Source organism: Dendropsophus ebraccatus, chromosome 11 (assembly GCF_027789765.1).
Source record: "Dendropsophus ebraccatus isolate aDenEbr1 chromosome 11, aDenEbr1.pat, whole genome shotgun sequence".
Lineage (NCBI taxonomy): Eukaryota > Metazoa > Chordata > Amphibia > Anura > Hylidae > Dendropsophus > Dendropsophus ebraccatus.
The window spans coordinates 96,260,059-96,284,035 of NC_091464.1; the positions used below are offsets into that span (position 1 = coordinate 96,260,059).

General features: G+C 48.2%; 1 protein-coding gene across 1 annotated transcript in view; it reads right to left on the reverse strand.

Annotated features, from left to right (window-relative positions):
• The window catches only part of SPAG17 (sperm associated antigen 17), a 193,560-nt gene that overhangs the window by 95,323 nt on the left and 74,260 nt on the right, over nucleotides 1-23,977 (reverse strand). The window contains exons 2-3 of the mRNA XM_069945151.1: nucleotides 14,758-14,898; nucleotides 14,578-14,637 (exon numbers count right to left, since the gene is read on the reverse strand). Coding sequence (XP_069801252.1) covers nucleotides 14,578-14,637; nucleotides 14,758-14,898 — 201 coding nt within the window. The remainder of the gene's footprint in view (nucleotides 1-14,577; nucleotides 14,638-14,757; nucleotides 14,899-23,977) is intronic.

The window sequence follows — 23,977 nt, forward strand, 5'->3', positions numbered from 1 at the left end:
GATGATGATGGGTTATCAGTGGTGGGTCATGGTAAATACTGGAGATGATGGTTTATCAGTAGTGGTTCACGGTAAACACTGGAGATGATGATGGGTTATCAGTGGTGGGTCATGATAAACACTGGAGATGATGATGGGTTATCAGTGGTGGGTCATGGTAAATACTGGAGATGATGATGGGTTATCAGTGGTGGGTCATGGTAAATACTGGAGATGATGGGTTATCAGTGGTGGGTCATGGTAAATACTGGAGATGATGATGGGTTATCAGTTGTGGATTGTGGTGAACACTGGAGATGATCAAGGGTTCTCAGGGATGGGTCATAGTGAACACTGGACATTATGGAGGGTCACTAGAGATGATGATGTCCGGCTATCAGTGAGGGTTCGCCTTCGTCTGAGAATGGAGGGCCATAAAGAGGCCAATTAGGTGCTAAAGCAGCAGAGCGTCATTCCCGCTCGTTCTCCAGAGCCCTGGCCTAATTGGGGTGAAATCAGGGTATTGAGTTTCCTGCGGGCGATGACAGAAGCGGGAACACACAGCTGGACGCAGCAGATGTGTGGCATTGGCAAATCTGCGCTTTTACATCTACTTCGCTTTTATGGCGTTTTTTTACAGCTTGTTTCCACCAAGATTCATACAAGTCTCAGAACATCTGGAGCCCGAATTCACTGCGAAATAGTAAAATAACCCCTAACCGCCCCATAAAAGAAGCTGCCGATGACTGTGTGGCTGCGGGGGGTGGTGGGAATGCGGGGAGGGGGGGGGGCTGTGATAGCTCTAATCTAATCGGAGCCGCCATCTTCCTCGCTCTGTGCCTGATCTGTAGCCGGAGGATGAATGAGGTGATGTGAACGTCCTGACAGCCTCTCGGCCCCGCACCCCCTTCTCCCCTTCCTTGTAGCAATTAGGCCTTTTCGGCATGTGGTGTCAATTTGTGGCTGAGAGCGCGGCGGGCCCAGGATCTGCAGACGTTCTCGCAGCGCCATCCTTCTATTTTACTTGACTGCTTTCCAGGACGCGATCACACTTGTTTTTGACAAAAACATGAGAGCGTCGGCCAAGTGAGCAGCTGTGACGGGAGGGGGCAGAACGGACATGTGTGCCACGAGGGACTGGTCTGCAGCCGTACGCTGTAAATCTGATAGTCACCGACAGAGGACACAAAGAATCCGCTCATCTGGCGACATATAAAGAGTCTATTCACAACATGGACATCTATCCAGTGAACATGGCGGTTGGCACCAGAGTGTGTCCTCTATCACCATTATGCTGGACAAAATGGCTTCCGGACAAATTCAGCTCTGCTACATCTGCAGCCATCTATCCAACAACAAGCCTTGCCATAGGGTGAGGCCCTAATGGAAGGTACTGTGGCTGCATATGACCCAGCCCTGTCCTGCAGCAATGAATGGACATCACATGGCAGACATTCTACTGCACCATCTGCTGAGCAGCTGCAAACAACACTTGGCGAAGGGGGCGGACGGGTGCAGATAGGGGGCGCTAAACACATAACTATCTGCAACACAAATAAATGAGAAAAAGTAAGCAAACTCTCTACATAAACCTAAGATTATCCGGCACCTGTATCTCTTATTACACTTGGGATTATCCGGCACCTGTATCTCTTATTACATTTGGGATTATCCGGCACCTGTATCTCTTATTACACTTGGGATTATCCCGCACCTGTATTTCTTCTTATACACATGAGATTATTCTGCAACTGTATCTCTTCTCACACCTTAGATTATTCCACACCTGTACATCTTTTTATAGACCTGATATTATCCCACACCTGTATCTCTTCTAATACACCTGAGATTATCCCACACCTGTATCTCTTTTTATACACCTGGGATTATCCCGCACCTGTATCGCTTCTTATACACCTGGGATTATCCCGCACCTGTATCGCTTCTTATACACCTGGGATTATCTTGCACCTGTATTTCTTCTTATACACCTGGGATTATCCCGCACCTGTATCGCTTCTTATACACCTGGGATTATCTTGCACCTGTATTTCTTCTTATACACCTGGGATTATCCCGCACCTGTATCTCTTCTCACACCTTAGATTATCCCGCACCTGTACAGCTTCTTATACAACTGATATTATCCCGCACTTGTATCTCTTCTTATACACCTGAGTTTATCCGGCACCTGTATTTCTTCTTATACACCTGGGATTATCCTGCATCTGTATCTCTTCTTATAGACGTGAGATTATCCCGCACCTGTATCTCTTCTTATACATATCGGATTATCCTGCGTATGTATCTCTTCTTACACCTGAGATTATCCCGCACCTGTATCTCTTCTTATACACCTGAGTTTATCCTGCACCTGTATCTCTTCTTACACACAGGATTATCCTGCATTTGTATCTCTTTTTATACATCTGAGATTATCCCGCACCTGTATCTCTTCTTACACCTGAGATTACCCTGCCCCTGTCTTTCTTCTTACACCTGGGATTACCCCTTACCTGTATCTCTCTTTGTACACCTGGTATTATCCTGCACCTGTATCTCTTCTTAAACACCTGAGATTATCCCGCACCTGTATCTCTTCTTATACACCTGGGATTATCTCGCACCTGTATCTCTTCTTATACACCTGGGATTATCCTACACTTGTATCTCTTTTTACACCTGGGATTATCCTGCACCTGTATCTCCTCTTACACCTGGAATTCCTCTTACACCTGGAATTATCCTACACCTGTATCTCTCCTTGTACACCTGGGATTATCCTGCACTTTTATCTCTCCTTGTACACCTGGGATTATCCTGCACCTGTATCTCTTTTTACACCTGGGATTATCCTACACCTGTATCTCTTCTTACACACCTGGGATTATTCCGCACCTGTATCTCTTCATATACACCTGAGATTATCCTGCACCTTTATCTCTTCTTACACATGGGATTATCCTGCATTTGTATCTCTTCTTACACCTGGGATTTGTATTCTCTTCTAATACACCTGATATTATCCTGCCCCTGTATCTCTTCTTGTACACCTGGGATTATCCTGCACCTGTATCTCTTCTTACACTTGAGATTATCCTGCACCTGTATCTCTTCTTACACCTGGGATTTTCCTTTCCCTGTATCTCTTTTTACACAAGGAATTACTCTGCACCTGTATCTCTCCTCACACCTGGGATTATCCTCTCCCTGGATCTCTTTTTACACCTGGGATTATCCTGCACCTGTATCTCTTCTTAAACACAGGATTATCCTGCACTTGTATCTCTTTTTATACATCTGAGATTATCCCGCACCTGTATCTCTTCTTACACCTGAGATTATCCTGCCCCTTTCTTTCTTCTTACACCTGGGATTACCCCCCACCTGTATCTCTCTTTGTACACCTGGTATTATCCTGCACCTGTATCTCTCCTTTTACACCTGGTATTATCCTGCACCTGTATCTCTTCTTACACCTGGGATTATCCTGCACCTGTACCTCTTCCTAAACACCTGGGATTATCCCGCACCTGTATCTCTTCTTATACACCTGGGATTATCCCCCACCTGTATCTCTTCTTACACCTGGGATTATCCCGCACCTGTATCTCTTCTTCTACACCTGGGATTACCCTCCACCTGCATGTCTTCTTATACACCTTGGATTATCCTACACTTGTATCTCTTTTTACACCTGGGATTATCCTGCACCTGTATCCCTTCTTATCCACCTGGGATTATCCTGCACTTGTAGCTCTTTTTACACCTGGGATTATCCTGCACCTGTATCCCTTTTTACACCTGGGATTATCCTGCACCTGTATCCCTTTTTACACCTGGGATTATTCGACACCTGTATCTCTTCATCTACAGCTGGGATTATCCTGCACCTCTTCCTATACACCTGGGATTATCCTGCACCTGTATCTATTCTTACACCTGGGATTATCCTGCACCTGTATCTCTTCTTATACACCTGGGATTATCCTGCACCTGTATCTCTTCTTCTACACCTGGGATTATCCTGCACCTGTATCTCTTCTTCTACACCTGGGATTATCCTGCACCTGTATCTCTTCTTCTACACCTGGGATTATCCTGCACCTGTATCTCTTCTTACACCTGGGATTATCCTATACCTGTATCTCTCCTTGTACACCTGGGATTATCCCGCATCTGTATCTCTTTTAATACACCTGATATTATGCTGCACCTGTATTTCTTCTTACACCTGGGATTATCCTGCACCTGTATCTCTTTTTATATACCTGGGATTATCCTGCACCTGTATCTTTTTTTACACCTGGGATTATCCCGCACCTGTATCTCTTTTTCTACACCTGGGATTATCCTGCACCTGTATCTCTTCTTATATACCTGGGATTATCCTCCACCTGTATCTCTTCTTATACACCTGAGATTATGCTGCAACTGTATCTTTTCTTACACCTGGGATTATCCTGTACCTGTATCTTTTCTTACACCTGGGATTATCCTGTACCTGTATCTCTTTTTACACCTGGGATTATCCTGTACCTGTATCTCTTCTTACACCTGGGATTATCCTGTGCCTGTATCTTTTCTTACACCTGGGATTATCCTGTACTTGTATCTCTCTTCTTACACCTGGGATTATCCTGTACCTGTATCTCTTCTTACACCTGGGATTATCCTGCACCTGTATCTCTTCTTACACCTGGGATTATCCTATACCTGTATCTCTCTTCTTACACCTGGGATTATCCTGCACCTGTATCTCTTTTTACACCTGGGATTATCCTGCACCTGTATCTCTTTTTACAACTGGGATTATCCTGCCCCTGTATCTCTCCTCACACCTTGAGATTTAGACCTGATATTATTATGAATCCTGTTTGGTCAGTGCCTCGGCAGGTGGCCTCCAATGGTGGTCTCGGCCCCCCCCTGGCCGGTATGTCGGTGTAGCCACGCTGATCCTGTGATCTCTCCATTTGTGGTGCATTACGGATGTGCCTTGTGTACACAGTGAGCGGCGGATGGCGGTGTTAATGGCCCTCTTCAGCATGTGCTTCCTCTGGGGCCCGCTTCCACAGACCTGCTGAGTGACGAGGTGCTGGGAGCTTAGTCGCTGCTTTTACTGAGGAGCCGATCTTTCAGGCCGCGGTCAGGAGAGTGACAGTAATCGTCCCGGCCTCCACTACAAGGCTGATAGCTGTGGAAGTACACAAATCCCCCACACTTCAGAGAGCGGACCCCCGCCAGATTATTACACTCCCCTTAACTCCTGCCTGACCGCACAGCATCACTGGGAACATCTGTTTTAAAAAGAAGAGGAGCAAGTCCAGAGAAGATCAGCATATGGCCCCGGGTGTAGTCACCTTGTAGGAGTTACTGGCAGCAACCTACAGGACACCAGACGGCAGACAGGACACTCACCCTGGATGCCCCAGGAGCGTACACACAACCGCCCCTCACCTGTACTCGGGGTATAATAACACTATAGCACCACAATGATTATACCACAACACTACACAAACTGTCAGCACATAGCACCGCCATACAGTGCTCACTAACACAGCAGAAAGAAGAGTATAACACCGCCATACAGTGCTCACTAATACAGCAGAAAGAAGAGTATAACACCGCCATACAGTGCTCAGTAATACAGCAGAAAGAAGAGTATAACACCGCCATACAGTGCTCACTAACACAGCAGAAAGAAGAGTATTACACCGCTATACAGTGCTCACTAACACAGCAGAAAGAAGAGTATAACACCGCCATACAGTGCTCACTAATACAGCAGAAAGAAGAGTATAACACCGCCATACAGTGCTCACTAATACAGCAGAAAGAAGAGTATAACACCGCCATACAGTGCTCACTAATACAGCAGAAAGAAGAGTATAACACCGCCATACAGTGCTCACTAATACAGCAGAAAGAAGAGTATAACACCGCCATACAGTGCTCACTAATACAGCAGAAAGAAGAGTATAACACCGCCATACAGTGCTCACTAATACAGCAGAAAGAAGAGTATAACACCGCCATACAGTGCTCAGTAATACAGCAGCAAGTAGAGCATAACACCGCCATACAGTGCTCACTAATACAGCAGAAAGAAGAGCATAACATCACCATACAGTGCTCACTAATACAGCAGAAAGAAGAGTATAACACCGCCATACAGTGCTCAGTAATACAGCAGCAAGAAGAGCATAACATCACCATACAGTGCTAACTAATACAGCAGCAAGAAGAGCATAACACCGCCATACAGTGCTCACTAATACAGCAGCAAGAAGAGCATAACATCACCATACAGTGCTCACTAATACAGCAGAAAGTAGAGCATAACACCGCCATACAGTGCTCAGTAATACAGCAGCAAGAAGAGCATAACAACGCCATACAGTGCTCACTAATACAGCAGAAAGAAGAGTATAACACCGCCATACAGTGCTCACTAATACAGCAGCAAGAAGAGATTCTGGCGTCTAATCTATATGGCGGCATATCTCTGCTGGGTGGGTGTTCGGCCTGGCTACGATTATCACATCTCATCCATCAGGGTCGGGCCTGCTCTCCTCCGCCTCTGTGAGAAGACATGTGGGCACACATGTCCGGACCCCCTGATGGGAACAGATGCGGTGGGATACCAGTCACTGACTCCATACAGGCTGCATTTCCTTTTCCCATTGTTTTATACGTTACAAATGCCTCAACCTCCCACATCAATGGATCCGACCCTGACGCAACGGAGCCGGACCTGGGAACTTCAGCTCTGGAGGTTCTCAGGAGTCCAGAGTTACCCGCTGTGCTCACCATGTCTTCTGTGTGAGTCTATAGGGCGCACTCGCACTTACACAGTGCTTCAATGTGGGGACACTGAGCTAAGGAACACCAGGAAACTCCAATCTACCCGACATCCAGATATATGACGATGAAGTTACTCAAATACGATGGTCCAAACTGAGCTGCATGCGCACGTCCAGCAGGCACAGGTCCGTGGAGGAAGCTAGGAACAATGGAAACCCAAGTTGCCTCTGAGCCAACCTCATCCCAATATCATACACATCCTCCCAGGGACCATACAGCCAACCTCATCCCAATATAATACACATCCCGGTGACCATACAGCCAACCTCATCCCAATATCATATACATCCCGGTGACCATACAGCCAACCTCATCCCAATATCATATACAACCTGGTGACCATACAGCCGACCTCATCCCAATATCATATACATCCCGGTGACCATACAGCCGACCTCATCTCAATATCATATACATCCCAGTGACCATACAGCCGAACTCATCCCAATATCATATACATCCCGGTGACCATACAGCCAACCTCATCCCAATATCATACACATCCTCCCAGTGACCATACAGCCAACCTCATCCCAATATCATATACAACCTGGTGACCATACAGCCGACCTCATCCCAATATCATACACATCCCGGTGACCATACAGCCAACCTCATCCCAATATCATATACATCCCGGTGACCATACAGCCAACCTCATCCCAATATCATATACAACCTGGTGACCATACAGCCGACCTCATGCCAATATCATACACATCCTCCCGTTGACCATGCAGCCGACCTCATGCCAATATCATACACATCTTTCTGGTGACCATACAGCCGACCTCATCCCAATATCATATACATCCTGGTGACCATACAGCCAACCTCATTCCAATATCATATACATCCCGGTGACCATACAACCAACCTCATTCCAATATCATATACATCCTGGTGACCATACAGCCGTCCTCCCAATACCATATAGATCCCGGTGACCGTACAGCCGACCTCATTCCAATATCATATACATCCCGGTGACCATACAGTGGACCTCATCTCAATATCATATACATCCCGGTGACCATACAGCCGACCTCATCCCAATATCATATACATCCTCCCAGTGACCATACAGCCGACCTCATCTCAATATCATACACATCCTTCTGGTGACCATACAGCGGACCTCATCTCAATATCATATACATCCCGGTCACCATACAGCCAACCTCATTCCAATATCATATACATCCTCCCAGTGACCATACAGCCGACCTCATCTCAATATCATATACATCCCGGTGACCATACAGCCGACCTCATGCCAATATCATACACATCCTCCCGGTGAACATACAGCCGACCTCATCCCAATATCATATACATCCCGGTGACCATACAGCCGACCTCATCCCAATATCATAAACATCCTCCTGGTGACCATACAGCCAACCTCATCCCAATATCATATACATCCCGGTGACCATACAGCCAACCTCATCCCAATATCATATACATCCCGGTAACCATACAGCCGACCTCATCCCAATATCATATACATCCTCCCGGTGACCATACAGCAGACCTCATCCCAATATCATACACATCCTCCCAGTGACCATACAGCCGACCTCATCCCAATATCATACACATCCTCCCGGTGACCACACAGCTGACCTCATCCCAATATCATATACATCCTCCCGGTGACCACACAGCCGACCTCATCCCAATATCATATACATCCTCCCGGTGACCACACAGCCGACCTCATCCCAATATCATACACATCTTTCTGGTGACCATACAGCCGACCTCATCCCAATATCATATACATCCTGGTGACCATACAGCCGACCTCATGCCAATATCATATACATCCTCCCGGTGAACATACAGCCGACCTCATCCCAATATCATATACATCCCGGTGACCATACAGCCGACCTCATCCCAATATCATACACATCCTCCTGGTGACCATACAGCCGACCTCATCCCAATATCATATACATCCCGGTGACCATACAGCCGACCTCATGCCAATATCATACACATCCTCCCGGTGAACATACAGCCGACCTCATCCCAATATCATATACATCCCGGTGACCATACAGCCGACCTCATCCCAATATCATAAACATCCTCCTGGTGACCATACAGCCAACCTCATCCCAATATCATATACATCCCGGTGACCATACAGCCAACCTCATCCCAATATCATATACATCCCGGTAACCATACAGCCGACCTCATCCCAATATCATATACATCCCGGTAACCATACAGCCGACCTCATCCCAATATCATATACATCCTCCCGGTGACCATACAGCAGACCTCATCCCAATATCATACACATCCTCCCAGTGACCACACAGCTGACCTCATCCCAATATCATATACATCCTCCCGGTGACCACACAGCCGACCTCATCCCAATATCATATACATCCTCCCGGTGACCACACAGCCGACCTCATCCCAATATCATATACATCCTGGTGACCATACAGCCGACCTCATGCCAATATCATATACATCCCGGTGACCATACAGCCGACCTCATCCCAATATCATATACATCCTCCCGGTGAACATACAGCCGACCTCATCCCAATATCATATACATCCTCCCGGTGACCACACAGCCGACCTCATCCCAATATCATATACATCCTGGTGACCATACAGCCGACCTCATGCCAATATCATATACATCCTCCTGGTGACCATACAGCCGACCTCATGCCAATATCATATACATCCTCCCGGTGAACATACAGCCGACCTCATCCCAATATCATATACATCCCGGTGACCATACAGCCGACCTCATCCCAATATCATATACATCCTCCTGGTGACCATACAGCCAACCTCATCCCAATATCATATACATCCTCCTGGTGACCATACAGCCGTCCTCCCGATATCATATACATCTCGGTCCTCCTGGTGACCATCTAGCTGCCTGAGTCCTCAGGCTTCTCTTCATGATGTCTGTGACTCTTTCATCCATCTGGTCCATGATCTTCTTGGTCTCATATCCAGGATACAATGAAGCTCCACCAGTGGAAAGTTCAACTCGATCAACGCTTTTCAATTTTTTTTATCAAACCCTTTCTGCAACAATGAGAAGACTGTAACTATGGGTTATTCCATCTCTTTTGAATCCCAGCCATCGTATCCAACAGAGACCGCCCCATCTACTGTCATCCCCGTCTGACGCTCAACCTCCTGATCTTCAGGTTGTTTTTCCTCTTTACCGTTCACCGGATTCTTATCAGTGGCTGTATACTTTCCAAGGAACTTCCAAATCGACAGAGTCACAGTCTTCTCTCCAGTCACCATCACCTTTTTATTAACCTTTTGCTATCCAGAGAGGCCATTTTCGCTTTCTTATTCCCACCATCCTAGAGCCAGAACGGTTGTTTTTTCTGCAGGCAGAATTACTTGTTTGTGTTTTTTAATTTTTTTTAAATTTCTCATAACTTGTGTTTAGGAAATAAGAGGATGACTTTATTCTGCTGCCTCGGACTATTACAGATGTACCAGGTCTATAGTACAGTCATGGCCAAAGGTTTTGAGAATGACACAAATATTATATTTTCACATGATCTGCTGCCCTCTGGTTTTTATGTGTGTTTGTCAGATGTTTTTATCACATACAGAAATATAATTTCCATCATATTATCAGTAAAAGCTTATACTGACAGATAGAATGAGTTACTGCAGCAAGTCTATAATATTTGCAGTGTTGCGGCTTCTTCTTCAGGACCTCTGCAATTCTCCCTGGCTGCTCTCACCCAACTTCTGGACCAAATCCTGACTGATAGCCGTCCATTCTTGCACAATCAATGCTTGCATTTTGTCAGAATTTGATGGTTTTTGTTTGTCCACCCGTCTCTTGATGATTGACCACAAGTTCTCAATGGGATTAAGATCTGGGGAGTTTCCAGGCCATGGACCCAAAATCTCTATGTTTTGTTCCCTGAGCCATTTAGTTATCACCTTTGCTTTATGGCAAGGTGCTTCACCATGCTGGAAAAGGCATTGTCGATTGCCAAACTTGGACGGTTAGGAGAAGTTGCTCTTGGAGGACATTCTGGTCCCATTCTTTATTCATGGCTGTGTTTTTAGGCAAGACTGTGAGAGAGCCGATTCCCTTGGCTGAGAAGCAACCCCACACATGAATGGTTTCAGGATGCCGGTTACAGTTGGCATGAGACAAGACTGGTGGTAGCGCTCACCTCGTCTTCTCCCAATAAGCTGTTTTCCAGATGTCCCAAACAATCCGATAGGGGATCCATCAGAGAAAATGACTTTCCCCCAGTCCTCAGCAGTCCACTCCCTGGACCTTTTGCAGAATATCAGTCTGTCCCTGATGTTTTTCTGGAGAGAAGTGGCTTCTTTGCTGCCCTCCCTGAGACCAGGCCTTGCTCCAAGAGTCTCCGCAGTCTCACAGTGCACAGTGCAGATGCCCTCACACCTGCCTGCTGCCATTCCTGACCAAGCTCTGCACTGCTGGTAGCCCCATCCTGCAGCTGAAACACTTTTAAGAGACGGTCCTGGCGCTTGCTGGTCTTTCTTGGGCGCCCTGGAGCCTTTTTGGCAACAATGGAACCTCTCTCCTTGAAGTTCTTGATGATGCGATAGATTGTTGACTGAGGTGCAATCTTTCTAGCTGCGATACTCTTCCCTGTTAGGCCATTTTTTTTTTTTTAATTCATTTTATTTTAAACAACAAAGCAGCTCAAAAGAACAGACAGTGGCATTGATATCTTCACATCACTTGTATGAGTATCTGGTCAAGCAGTATCCAAACCAAATTATAATCATCCATTTAATTATATCTCCCAGGAGATCAAACCCCCAAGGCACTGTTGACCAAAAATTACCTAACCCTGTTAGGCCATTTTTGTGCAGTGCAATGATGACTGCATGTGTTTCTTTAGAGATAACCATGGTTAACAGAAGAGAAACAATGATGCCAAGCACCAGCCTTCTTTTAAAGTGTCCAGTGGTGTCATTCTCACTTAATCATGACAGATTGATCTCCAGCCCTGTCCTCATCAACACCCACACCTGTGTTAATGGAGCAATAACTGAAACGATGTTAGCTGGTCCCTGGTAAGGCAGGGCTGCAATAATGGTGAAATGTGTTTTGGGGGATAAAGTTCACTTTCTAGGCAAATATTGGCTTTGCCAGTAATTGCTGTTAAGCTGATCCCTCTGTATAACATTCTGGAGTACATGCAAATTGCAATTTTAAAAACTGAAGCAGAAGACTTTGCAAAAATTAATATTTCTATCATTCTCAAAACTTTTGCCCATGACTGTACAGTGAAACCTTGGATTACAAGGCATTTGGTCTGATAAGAGCGATAAGATAATAATTATAAGAAACTGTAACTCTGAAAATGACCAGGATCTCCCCCCCCCCCCCCCCCGAGTTCCCATCCTGTCCCCATCCTGATATTGTAATGAGTACAAAACCTCTCATTATAACCCACTGCTACCTGATCAGCTCTGCCCATGATCGGATCCCTTCCAGTGCCCATCACCCCTGCTGACCCCTGAATTAACCCTTTCACCAAAAGCTGCTGTAGGCAGACGGCACTAGGACCAGCCACCTGGGGAGCTGTGCGTGGAGAGAGAGTTAACTGATTAACCCCTTCTTTACTGATACAGAACTCCTTACCTGCCTCATCTTTGGTTTATCTTATCTTGCTCTCTCTAATCCGTTTTTTGCCTCGCCCTCTCCGCTCCGTTTCACTGTGTGAGGGCTCGTTTTTTGCCGCGTCCTCACCAATCGGTCTGACTGTGGGGACTAGTTTATTGCCTCTCTGCTCCATCTTACTACGTGAAAACTTGTTTTTTGCCCCGTCCTCACCAATCCATCTCACTGTGTGAGGACTCGTTTTTTGCCTAACCCTCTCTGCTCCATCTCACTGTGTGAGGGCTCGTTTTTTGCCTAACCCTCTCAGCTCCATCTCACTGTGTGAGGGCTCGTTTTTTGCCTAACCCTCTCAGCTCCATCTCACTGTGTGAGGGCTCGTTTTTTGCCTAACCCTCTCAGCTCCATCTCACTGTGTGAGGGCTCGTTTTTTGCCTAACCCTCTCAGCTCCATCTCACTGTGTGAGGGCTCGTTTTTTGCCTAACCCTCTCAGCTCCATCTCACTGTGTGAGGGCTCGTTTTTTGCCTAACCCTCTCAGCTCCATCTCACTGTGTGAGGGCTCGTTTTTTGCCTAACCCTCTCAGCTCCATCTCACTGTGTGAGGGCTCGTTTTTTGCCTAACCCTCTCTGCTCCATCTCACTGTGTAAGGGCTAATTTTTTGCCTCTCCGCTTCATCTCACTATGTGAGGCCTTGTTATTTGCTGCTCCGCCTCACTATGTGAGGGCTTGATTTTTGCCACACTCTCTCCGCTCTCTCTCACTGTGAGGGCTGGTTTTTTCGCCTTGCTCTCTCCACTCCGTCTCACTATGTGAGGGCTCGTTTTTAGCCTCGTCCTCTCTGCTCAGTCTCACTGTGTGAGGGCTCATTTGTTGGCCTTGCTCTCTCCACTCCGTCTCACTGTATGAGGGCTTGTTTTTTGCCTTGCCCGCTCTGCTCCGTCTCACTGTGTAAGGGCTCGTTTTTTGTAGGGTCAGCTGTAATTTTTATGATGACATTTTTTGGTACATAGATCTTCTTAATAACTTTTTATATGGTTTGTGGGAGATTACTTTTTTAACATTTCATAATTAAAAATTGTTTTTTAAATATAATGCCCCTAGCAACCAATCAGATTCCACCTTTCATCCCTCACAGACTCTTTGGAAAATGAAAGGTGGAATCTGATTGGTTGCTAGGGGCAACTGAGCCAGTTTCACTTTACACCATGTTTGATAAATCTCCCCCAGTGTTTTTTTATTTTACCCTTTAAATTGGTTCCTTAATATTTTTAGTCCCTTTGAGCGAAGGATTCCTGGCCTCTGTTGTGGCTGATGGAAGGGGTGGGGGGGCAGGACTCACTGTAATTATTTACGTATGTGCTAAAGTAACAATTTTACAATTCATACGGGTTTCTCTGAAGCTTTTCCTTCTTCTTCATCGCTATCTGTCTTTGAAGACGAACATAGTGTTTGAACCGTGGTGACTGCCTCTATACGGACAGGGGCTCAGGTAATAAGGCCCAGAGAATGTACAGACTCTTGCTGGAGGCTATGACCGCGCCATTTACGACCCCTAACTGAAAGCAGCGACGCGTACACACCGCAAGGTTTTTTTTAGTTGTTTTTTTTTTTTTTTTTTTTATAAATCTTTACCTCATAAATAACTTGTTAATGTGCCTCATGTGGGCGAGTACGGGAGATCTGTCCGGCAGGTGGAGGGTTAAGCCAATAAACTTAACAATCGAGTATGTGTTAAATGAGTCCGTGGAGAGCGCAGTGAGCGCCGCTCAAGCGTTTCCCCCCCTCCTGACCGCAGCGCCTTTTATAACAACTTAAAACTGAGATGTATTAAAACTTTATGGGGCATCTCCGGGTGAAAACGCAAACACAATATTTAGGGGCCGTGCAATATGGCGACCCGCGGGGTCTGTGGGAAGGATAATAAAAGGGTCGTAAGCGTCAGGGTAAAACAGCCAGAGTGTTTTATGGCTCAGGGTCGGTGGAGGGGAAAATTACAGAGAGATCCCCGACGATGGCGGCTGCGAAATCCACAGAAACCCACAAAATCCACAGAAATCAAACATAGGATAAGAGAACAGAACTGCCGGCCTCACCTCGTAATACTGAGGAGCATCCTTCGTCTTCTTCACTTTGGGGTTTCCAAGTTCATTCACCTAAAAAAGGGAAATATAAAAAAGAACCATAAAAACAGTGAGAAATGCGAAATGATATGGGGGTGTCCTCTGATGTCATCTAAAGCCAGATACCCCTACACCCAGTCATATATACGGTACCTGCTGCAGAACCTTGTCCCAGGATACCAGGCTGAAGAGCCTGCGCTGGGGGGCGCACACGGCTTGGGACAGGGCCCTGGTGTGGACCTCATCTTCCTCCTGGTTCTCTACCACAAGAGCGATGTTCACCCTCCACGACTCCTGAAATAACAAGAGGCAAAGGTGAGGAGGAGTTCCGGGACGTTCACCATCATGAAATGCACACATACTGGCTATATCTGGTCTATTGAAGCCCATGCAAATAGTGGTAGGGTAGAGAGCAGGAGACCGCTGACATGGAGCCTTCAGGAGGCTGGAGGAGCCCTGATCTCTTATAAGGAGCCTTCAGGAGGCTGGAGGAGCCCTGATCTCTTATAAGAAGCCTTCAGGAGGCTGGAGGAGCTCTGATTTCTTATAAGGAGCCTTCAGGAGGCTGGAAGAGCTCTGATCTCTTATAAGGAGCCTTCAGGAGGCTGGAGGAGCTATGATCTCTTATAAGGAGCCTTTGGGAGGCTGGAGGCGCTCTGATCACTTATAAGGAGCCTTCGGGGGGCTGGAGGAGCTCTGATCTCTTATATAGAGCCTTCAGGAGGCTGGAAGAGCTCTGATCTCTTATAAGGAGCCTTCAGGAGGCTGGAGGAGCCCTGATCTCTTATAAGGAGCCTTCAGGAGGCTGGAGGAGCCCTGATCTCTTATAAGGAGCCTTCAGGAGGCTGGAGGAGCTATGATCTCTTATAAGGAGCCTTCAGGAGGCTGGAGGAGCTATGATCTCTTATAAGGAGCCTTCGGGGGGCTGGAGGAGCTCTGATCACTTATAAGGAGCCTTCAGGAGGCTGGAGGAGCCCTGATCTCTTATAAGGAGCCTTCAGGAGGCTGGAGGAGCTCTGATCTCTTATAAGGAGCCTTCAGGAGGCTGGAGGAGCTATGATCTCTTATAAGGAGCCTTCAGGAGGCTGGAGGAGCCCTGATCTCTTATAAGGAGCCTTCAGGAGGCTGGAGGAGCTCTGATTTCTTATAAGGAGCCTTCAGGAGGCTGGAAGAGCTCTGATCTGTTATAAGGAGCCTTTGGGAGGCTGGAGGCGCTCTGATCACTTATAAGGAGCCTTCGGGGGGCTGGAAGAGCTCTGATCTGTTATAAGGAGCCTTTGGGAGGCTGGAGGCGCTCTGATCACTTATAAGGAGCCTTCAGGAGGCTGGAAGAGCTCTGATCTCTTATAAGGAGCCTTCAGGAGGCTGGAGGAGCTATGATCTCTTATAAGGAGCCTTCGGGGGGCTGGAGGAGCTCTGATCACTTATAAGGAGCCTTCAGGAGGCTGGAGGAGCCCTGATCTCTTATAAGGAGCCTTCAGGAGGCTGGAGGAGCCCTGATCTCTTATAAGGAGCCTTCAGGAGGCTGGAGGAGCTATGATCTCTTATAAGGAGCCTTCAGGAGGCTGGAGGAGCTATGATCTCTTATAAGGAGCCTTCAGGAGGCTGGAGGAGCTCTGATTTCTTATAAGGAGCCTTCAGGAGGCTGGAAGAGCTCTGATCACTTATAAGGAGCCTTCAGGAGGCTGGAAGAGCTCTGATCTGTTATAAGGAGCCTTCAGGAGGCTGGAGGAGCCCTGATCTCTTATAAGGAGCCTTCAGGAGGCTGGAAGAGCTCTGATCTGTTATAAGGAGCCTTCGGGAGGCTGGAGGAGCTCTAATCTCTTACATGGAGCCTTCGGGAGGCTGGAGGAGCTCTGATCACTTATAAGAACCCCTTAGCTTTTTTGCTTTCTATCGTCCTTACAGGGGCCAATCCTGGTGGAGACTTAGGGCCACTGCAGCATACATAGATACATACTTCGGTCCAATGGCGCGGTCTCTCTACTACCTTAGGTAGAGTAAAAGTTAAATACTGTGCATTTATAGTATGCTGCAACCATTAAGCCTCCTGTCAACCCCTTGTGCAACAGTCAAATGCAATGTGCTTTTAGGACTGCTCTGTAACAATGAAGTATACGGTTAGGACCATCCTGTAATCTTCAAGTGTGTTGTGTCTTCTTTTCTATAATGATTAAACATAATATGCCTTTAAGATAACCATCTGTAACCATCATGCTCACTGTGCCTTTAAGACTCTTCCATAACAATCAAGTGTACTGTGACTTTAAGACTTTTCCATGACCATCAAGTACACTGTTTTGTTACCATCAGCCGTATTGTGCCACCCTGTGTGTATGTAACCATCAAGATGTGTGTCAAAGAAACTGAAAAAAGTTATCTGTTCACCTATCCAGTCTGTGATTGTTTTTAAAGGGATACTGAGCACCTGGCTCTCACACACTGATCCCTTCTGCCGCCGCTCCTTCTTCTCGCACACTGATCCCTCTTGCCGACGCTCCTTCTTCTTGCATACTGATCCCTCCTCTCGCAAGCTGATCCTTCCCAATCCCTCCAGCCATTGCTCCTTCTTCTTGCACACTGATCCCTTCTGCCACCGCTCCTTCTTCTGGCACGCTGATCCCCCCTGCTGCCACTCCGTTTTCTCCCGCTGATCCCTTCCTGCCGCTGCTCCCTCTTATTGCACACTGATCCCTCTTGCCGCCGCCCCTTCTTCTTGCACACTGATCCCTCTTGCCGCCGCCCCTTCTTCTTGCACACTGATCCCTCTTGCCGCCGCCCCTTCTTCTTGCACACTGATCCCTCTTGCCGCAGTTCCCTTTTCTCGCAAGCTCATCCTTCCCAATCCCTCCAGCCATTGCTCCTTCTTCTGGCACACTGATCCCTTTTGCCAACGCTCTTTCTTCTTGCACACTGATCCCTCCTGATGCCACTGCTTTTTCTCCTGCTGATCCCTCCTGATGCCACTGCTTTTTCTCCTGCTGATCCCTCTTGCTGCCACTGATTTTTCTCCTGCTGATATCTCCTGCTGCTGCTCCTTCTTCTTGCACACAGATTCCTTCTGCTGCCACTCCTTCTTCTAGCATGCTGATCCCTCCTGCCGCCTGTCCTTCTTCTTGCACACTGATCCCTGCTGCCACCACTCCTTCTTCTCGCACGCTGATTTCTCCTGGTGCCACTCCTTCTTCTCGCACACTAATCCCTGCTGCCACCGCTCCTTCTTCTCGCACACTGATTTCTCCTGGTGCCACTCCTTCTTCTCGCACACTAATCCCTCTTGCCGTTGCTCCTTTTTCTCGCACACTGATTCCTCCTTCCACCGCTCCTTCCTGCACGCTGATCCCTTCTGCCACCGCTACTTCTTTTGGCATACTGTTCCCTCCTGCTGCCGCTCCTTCTTCTTGCACACTGATCCCTCCTGGCGCCACTGCTTCTCGCACGCTGATCTCTCCTGTCACCGCTACTTCTTCTTGCACACTGATCCCTCCTGTCGCTGCTCCTTATTCTCACACGCTGATCCCTCCTGCTGCCACTTCTTCTTCTTGCACACTGATCCCTCCTGGTGCCGATCCTTCTTCTTGCAATGATTCCTCCTGCTGCCAATTCTTCTTCTCGCATGCTGATCCCTCCTGCCACTGCTCCTTATTCTCGCACACTGATTCCTCCTTCCACCGCTCCTTCCTGCACGCTGATCCCTTCTGCCACCGCTCCTTCTTTTGGCATACTGTTCCCTCCTGCTGCCGCTCCTTCTTCTTGCACACTGATCCCTCCTGGCGCCACTGCTTCTCGCACGCTGATCTCTCCTGTCACCGCTACTTCTTCTTGCACACTGATCCCTCCTGTCGCTGCTCCTTATTCTCACACGCTGATCCCTCCTGCTGCCACTTCTTCTTCTTGCACACTGATCCCTCCTGGTGCCGATCCTTCTTCTTGCAATGATTCCTCCTGCCGCCAATTCTTCTTCTCGCACGCTGATCCCTCCTGCCACTGCTCCTTATTCTCGCACGCTGATTCCTCCTGCCACTGCTCCTTATTCTCGCACGCTGATTCCTCCTGCCACTGCTCCTTATTCTCGCACGCTGATCCCTCCTGCCACTGCTCCTTATTCTCGCACGCTGATTCCTCCTGCCACTGCTCCTTATTCTCGCACGCTGATTCCTCCTGCCACTGCTCCTTATTCTCGCACGCTGATTCCTCCTGCCACTGCTCCTTATTCTCGCACGCTGATTCCTCCTGCCACTGCTCCTTATTCTTGCACGCTGATTCCTCCTGCCACTGCTCCTTATTCTCGCACGCTGATTCCTCCTGCCACTGCTCCTTATTCTCGCACGCTGATTCCTCCTGCCACTGCTCCTTATTCTCGCACGCTGATTCCTCCTCCCTGCTCCATTTTATTATTTCTTCTACACTCTGGCTGCAGACGACACTGAGCTCCATGAAGCCAATAAAACACAAATCCCAGTTTCATCATCTTTTCCCTGAATGCCGCGTACCCACTGCGCCAAGTGCTGACATCATCGCCCTCACATTTCTTTCCAAATCATCTGCAGCGGAGACGGAGGAGGGAGTTTTTTTTCTTTGCTTGCAGAGTTTTTATTCTGTGATTTACTGGATCCATATAAAATTCCAAGAAGAAAGAAGAAGAAGAAAGAAGAGGAAGACATCTTGATGGATGAGTCTCCTCCTTTGTGAGAAATGCTGATCCAGGAGCAGGAGACGTCTCTTCTCAGCCAAGAGCAGCGCTCACTAATGAAAACAAAACACGCTGAGTGCCCGGGGGATGGTGTCAGCGGGAAGGGTCTGCTCACAGCATGGGGCGATCCCACCAGATCCCTGAGGAGCCAATCCCCCTCCCAGACCCATGTATAATGACCACTCTATACAGAATGATGTCTTATCCTCCAATCACCTCCACAGTTGCACTCACTATTCTGCTGTTACATCATGTCTCATCCTCCAGAGCTGCACTCACTATTCTGCTGTTATATTATGTCTTATCCTCCAGAGCTGCACTCACTATTCTGCTGTTATATTATGTCTTATCCTCCAGAGCTGCACTCACTATTCTGCTGTTACATCATGTCTCATTCTCCAGAGCTGCACTCACTATTCTGCTGTTACATCATGTCTCATCCTCCAGAGCTGCACTCACTATTCTGCTGTTACATTATGTCTTATCCTCCAGAGCTGCACTCACTATTCTGCTGTTACATCATGTCTCATCCTCCAGAGCTGCACTCACTATTCTGCTGTTACATCAGGTCTCATACTCCAGAGCTGCACTCACTATATTACTGTTACATCATGTCTTATCCTCCAGAGCTGCACTCACTATTCTGCTGTTACATTATGTCTTATCCTCCAGAGCTGCACTCACTATTCTGCTGTTACATCATGTCTCATCCTCCAGAGCTGCAATCACTATTCTGCTCTTACATCATGTCTCATCCTCCAGAGCTGCATTCACTATTCTGCTGTTACATCATGTCTCATCCTCCAGAGCTGCACTCACTATTCTGCTGTTACATTATGTCTTATCCTCCAGAGCTGCACTCACTATTCTGCTGTTACATCATGTCTCATCCTCCAGAGCTGCACTCACTATTCTGCTGTTACATCAGGTCTCATACTCCAGAGCTGCACTCACTATATTACTGTTACATCATGTCTTATCCTCCAGAGCTGCACTCACTATTCTGCTGTTACATTATGTCTTATCCTCCAGAGCTGCACTCACTATTCTGCTGTTACATCATGTCTCATCCTCCAGAGCTGCAATCACTATTCTGCTGTTACATCATGTCTCATCCTCCAGAGCTGCATTCACTATTCTGCTGTTACATCATGTCTCATCCTCCAGAGCTGCACTCACTATTCTGCTGTTACATCATGTCTCATCCTCCAGAGCTGCACTCACTATTCTGCTGTTACATCATGTCTCATCCTCCAGAGCTGCACTCACTATTCTGCTGTTACATCATGTCTCATCCTAAAGAGCTGCACTCTCTGTTCTGCTGTTACATCACGTCTCATCCTCCAGTCATAGGTAATGTCTTCGTGGATATTAGATTCATTTGCTCAATGGTCATCTTCCAGAATATGGGTGGAGATGTGATACTAACACCTGGATCAGGACCCCCTCCCCATAATACCACAGAGGCATGCCCACCTGAGCCATCCTGTGTGTACTACCGGATAAGAAATGACCCCCGTGCTTCCAGCCTGCCTGCTCCTGGCTGACATTGTGGAGGGCTGCCGGAGCTGTGATTCACAGAGGAGGGGGCTCCGGGGGCTCCTCACACTTTATTACGGACGCACATTATTGGCTGTAAATTGTGTCTTTAATGGGTAAGTTCTGTTTAAGACACAAGTAACACCCTGACACTTCATGGATCGCAGACCCCGGAGGCTGCGCTGAGCCCGGCCACCACTAGGTGTCGCTGTGAGTCCACACAATGCACACAGGGTCCCTGGCACTGGGGACACACACAATTACACTGGTGTTGGGTGATGCCTCTATAAATGGGGTCTCACAGGGGGAGGGGAGGGGGTGCCCTCGATCAGGAGCCTCTGCTGAAACCCCCTCAATACAATCATTGTGCTGCCGTAGGAAATACTCCCAGCAGGACGCAGCTGTACGCCCGCTACACAGGGTAACCCTTCATCACCCCCAAACCCAGCGCCAAACACTCTGCATGACCCCCAGAGAGCAAGAGTGAGGGGTAAGGGTAGTCACAGCCCCGCCCACTGGATGACATCACTGATCTATAATATAATGACATGTGATCAGACATGAACAGAACAGCTGCTCATCTATTACTGCTGACACCAGCCTGTATATCCTGTGTATAGAGAGGTAGTCACAGCCCCGCCCTCTGTATATCCTGTGTATAGAGAGGTAGTCACAGCCCCGCCCCCTGTATATCCTGTGTATAGAGAGGTAGTCACAGCCCCGCCCCCTGTATATCATGTGTATAGAGAGGTAGTCACAGCCCCGCCCCCTGTATATCCTGTGTATAGAGAGGTAGTCGCAGCCCCGCCCCCTGTATATCCTGTGTATAGAGAGGTAGTCGCAGCCCCGCCCCCTGTAAATCCTGTGTATAGAGAGGTAGTCACAGCCCCACCCCTGTATATCCTGTGTATAGAGAGGTAGTCACAGCCCCGCCCCCTGTATATCCTGTGTATAGAGAGGTAGTCACAGCCCCGCCCCCTGTATATCCTGTGTATAGAGAGGTAGTCACAGCCCCGCCCCCTGTATATCATGTGTATAGAGAGGTAGTCACAGCCCCACCCCCTGTATATCCTGTGTATAGAGAGGTAGTCACAGCCCCGCCCCCTGTATATCATGTGTATAGAGAGGTAGTCACAGCCCCACCCCCTGTATATCCTGTGTATAGAGAGGTAGTCACAGCCCCGCCCCCTGTATATCATGTGTATAGAGAGGTAGTCACAGCCCCGCCCGCTGTATATCATGTGTATAGAGAGGTAGTCACAGCCCCACCCCCTGTATATCCTGTGTATAGAAAGGTAGTCACAGCCCCGCCCCCTGTATATCATGTGTATAGAGAGGTAGTCGCAGCCCCGCCCCCTGTATATCATGTGTATAGAGAGGTAGTCACAGCCCCGCCCCCTGTATATCATGTGTATAGAGAGGTAGTCACAGCCCCACCCCCTGTATATCATGTGTATAGAGAGGTAGTCACAGCCCCACCCCCTGTATATCCTGTGTATAGAGAGGTAGTCACAGCCCCGCCCCCTGTATATCCTGTGTATAGAGAGGTAGTCACAGCCCCGCCCCCTGTATATCCTGTGTATAGAGAGGTAGTCACAGCCCCGCCCCCTGTATATCATGTGTATAGAGAGGTAGTCACAGCCCCGCCCCCTGTATATCATGTGTATAGAGAGGTAGTCACAGCCCCGCCCCCTGTATATCATGTGTATTGAGAGGTAGTCACAGCCCCGCCCCCTGTATATCCTGTGTATAGAGAGGTAGTCACAGCCCCGCCCCCTGTATATCATGTGTATAGAGAGGTAGTCACAGCCCCGCCCCCTGTATATCCTGTGTATAGAGAGGTAGTCACAGCCCCGCCCCCTGTATATCATGTGTATAGAGAGGTAGTCGCAGCCCAGCCCCCTGTATATCCTGTGTATAGAGAGGTAGTCACAGCCCCGCCCCCTGTATATCATGTGTATAGAGAGGTAGTCACAGCCCCGCCCCCTGTATATCATGTGTATAGAGAGGTAGTCGCAGCCCAGCCCCCTGTATATCCTGTGTATAGAAAGGTAGTCACAGCCCCGCCCCCTGTATATCATGTGTATAGAGAGGTAGTCACAGCCGTGCCCCCTTTATCCTGTGTATAGAGAGGTAGTAACAGCCCCGCCCCCTGTATATCATGTGTATAGAGAGGTAGTCAACAGCCCCGCCCCCTGTCAGTGTGATCCGTCCTCTCAGTCAGTGTGATCCGTCCTCTCAGCCAGTGTGATCCGTCCTCTCAGTCAGTGTGATCCATTCTCTTTCAGTCAGTGTGATCCATTCTCTTTCAGTCAGTGTGATCCGTCCTCTCAGTCAGTGTGATCCGTCCTCTCAGCCAGTGTGATCCGTCCTCTCAGCCAGTGTGATCCGTCCTCTCAGCCAGTGTGATCCGTCCTCTCAGCCAGTGTGATCCGTCCTCTCAGCCAGTGTGATCCGTTCTCTTTCAGTCAGTGTGATCCGTCCTCTCAGTCAGTGTGATCCATCCTCTTTCAGTCAGTGTGATCCATTCTCTTTCAGTCAGTGTGATCCAGTATATCCTGTGTATAGAGAGGTAGTCACAGCCCCGCCCCCTGTATATCATGTGTATAAAGAGGTAGTCGCAGCCCCGCCCCCTGTATATCCTGTGTATAGAGAGGTAGTCACAGCCCCGCCCCCTGTATATCCTGTGTATAGAGGTAGTCACAGCCCCGCCCCCTGTATATCCTGTGTATAGAGAGGTAGTCACAGCCCCGCCCCCTGTATATCATGTGTATAGAGAGGTAGTAGAGGCAGTGTGATGACACCAAGGGGGGGGGCAGAGAGCAGAGGTGTGTGAGCCCTCCCATACGCTGTTAGACACTGAGGTAGGCGGGATTCCGCAGCTGATTTTGCTCAGTGTGAACACACCCTTACAGTCAGTGTGATCCATCCTCTCAGTCAGTGTGATCCGTCCTCTCAGTCAGTGTGATCCGTCCTCTCAGCCAGTGTGATCCGTCCTCTCAGCCAGTGTGATCCGTCCTCTCAGCCAGTGTGATCCGTCCTCTCAGCCAGTGTGATCCGTCCTCTCAGCCAGTGTGATCCGTCCTCTCAGCCAGTGTGATCCGTCCTCTCAGCCAGTGTGATCCATTCTCTTTCAGTCAG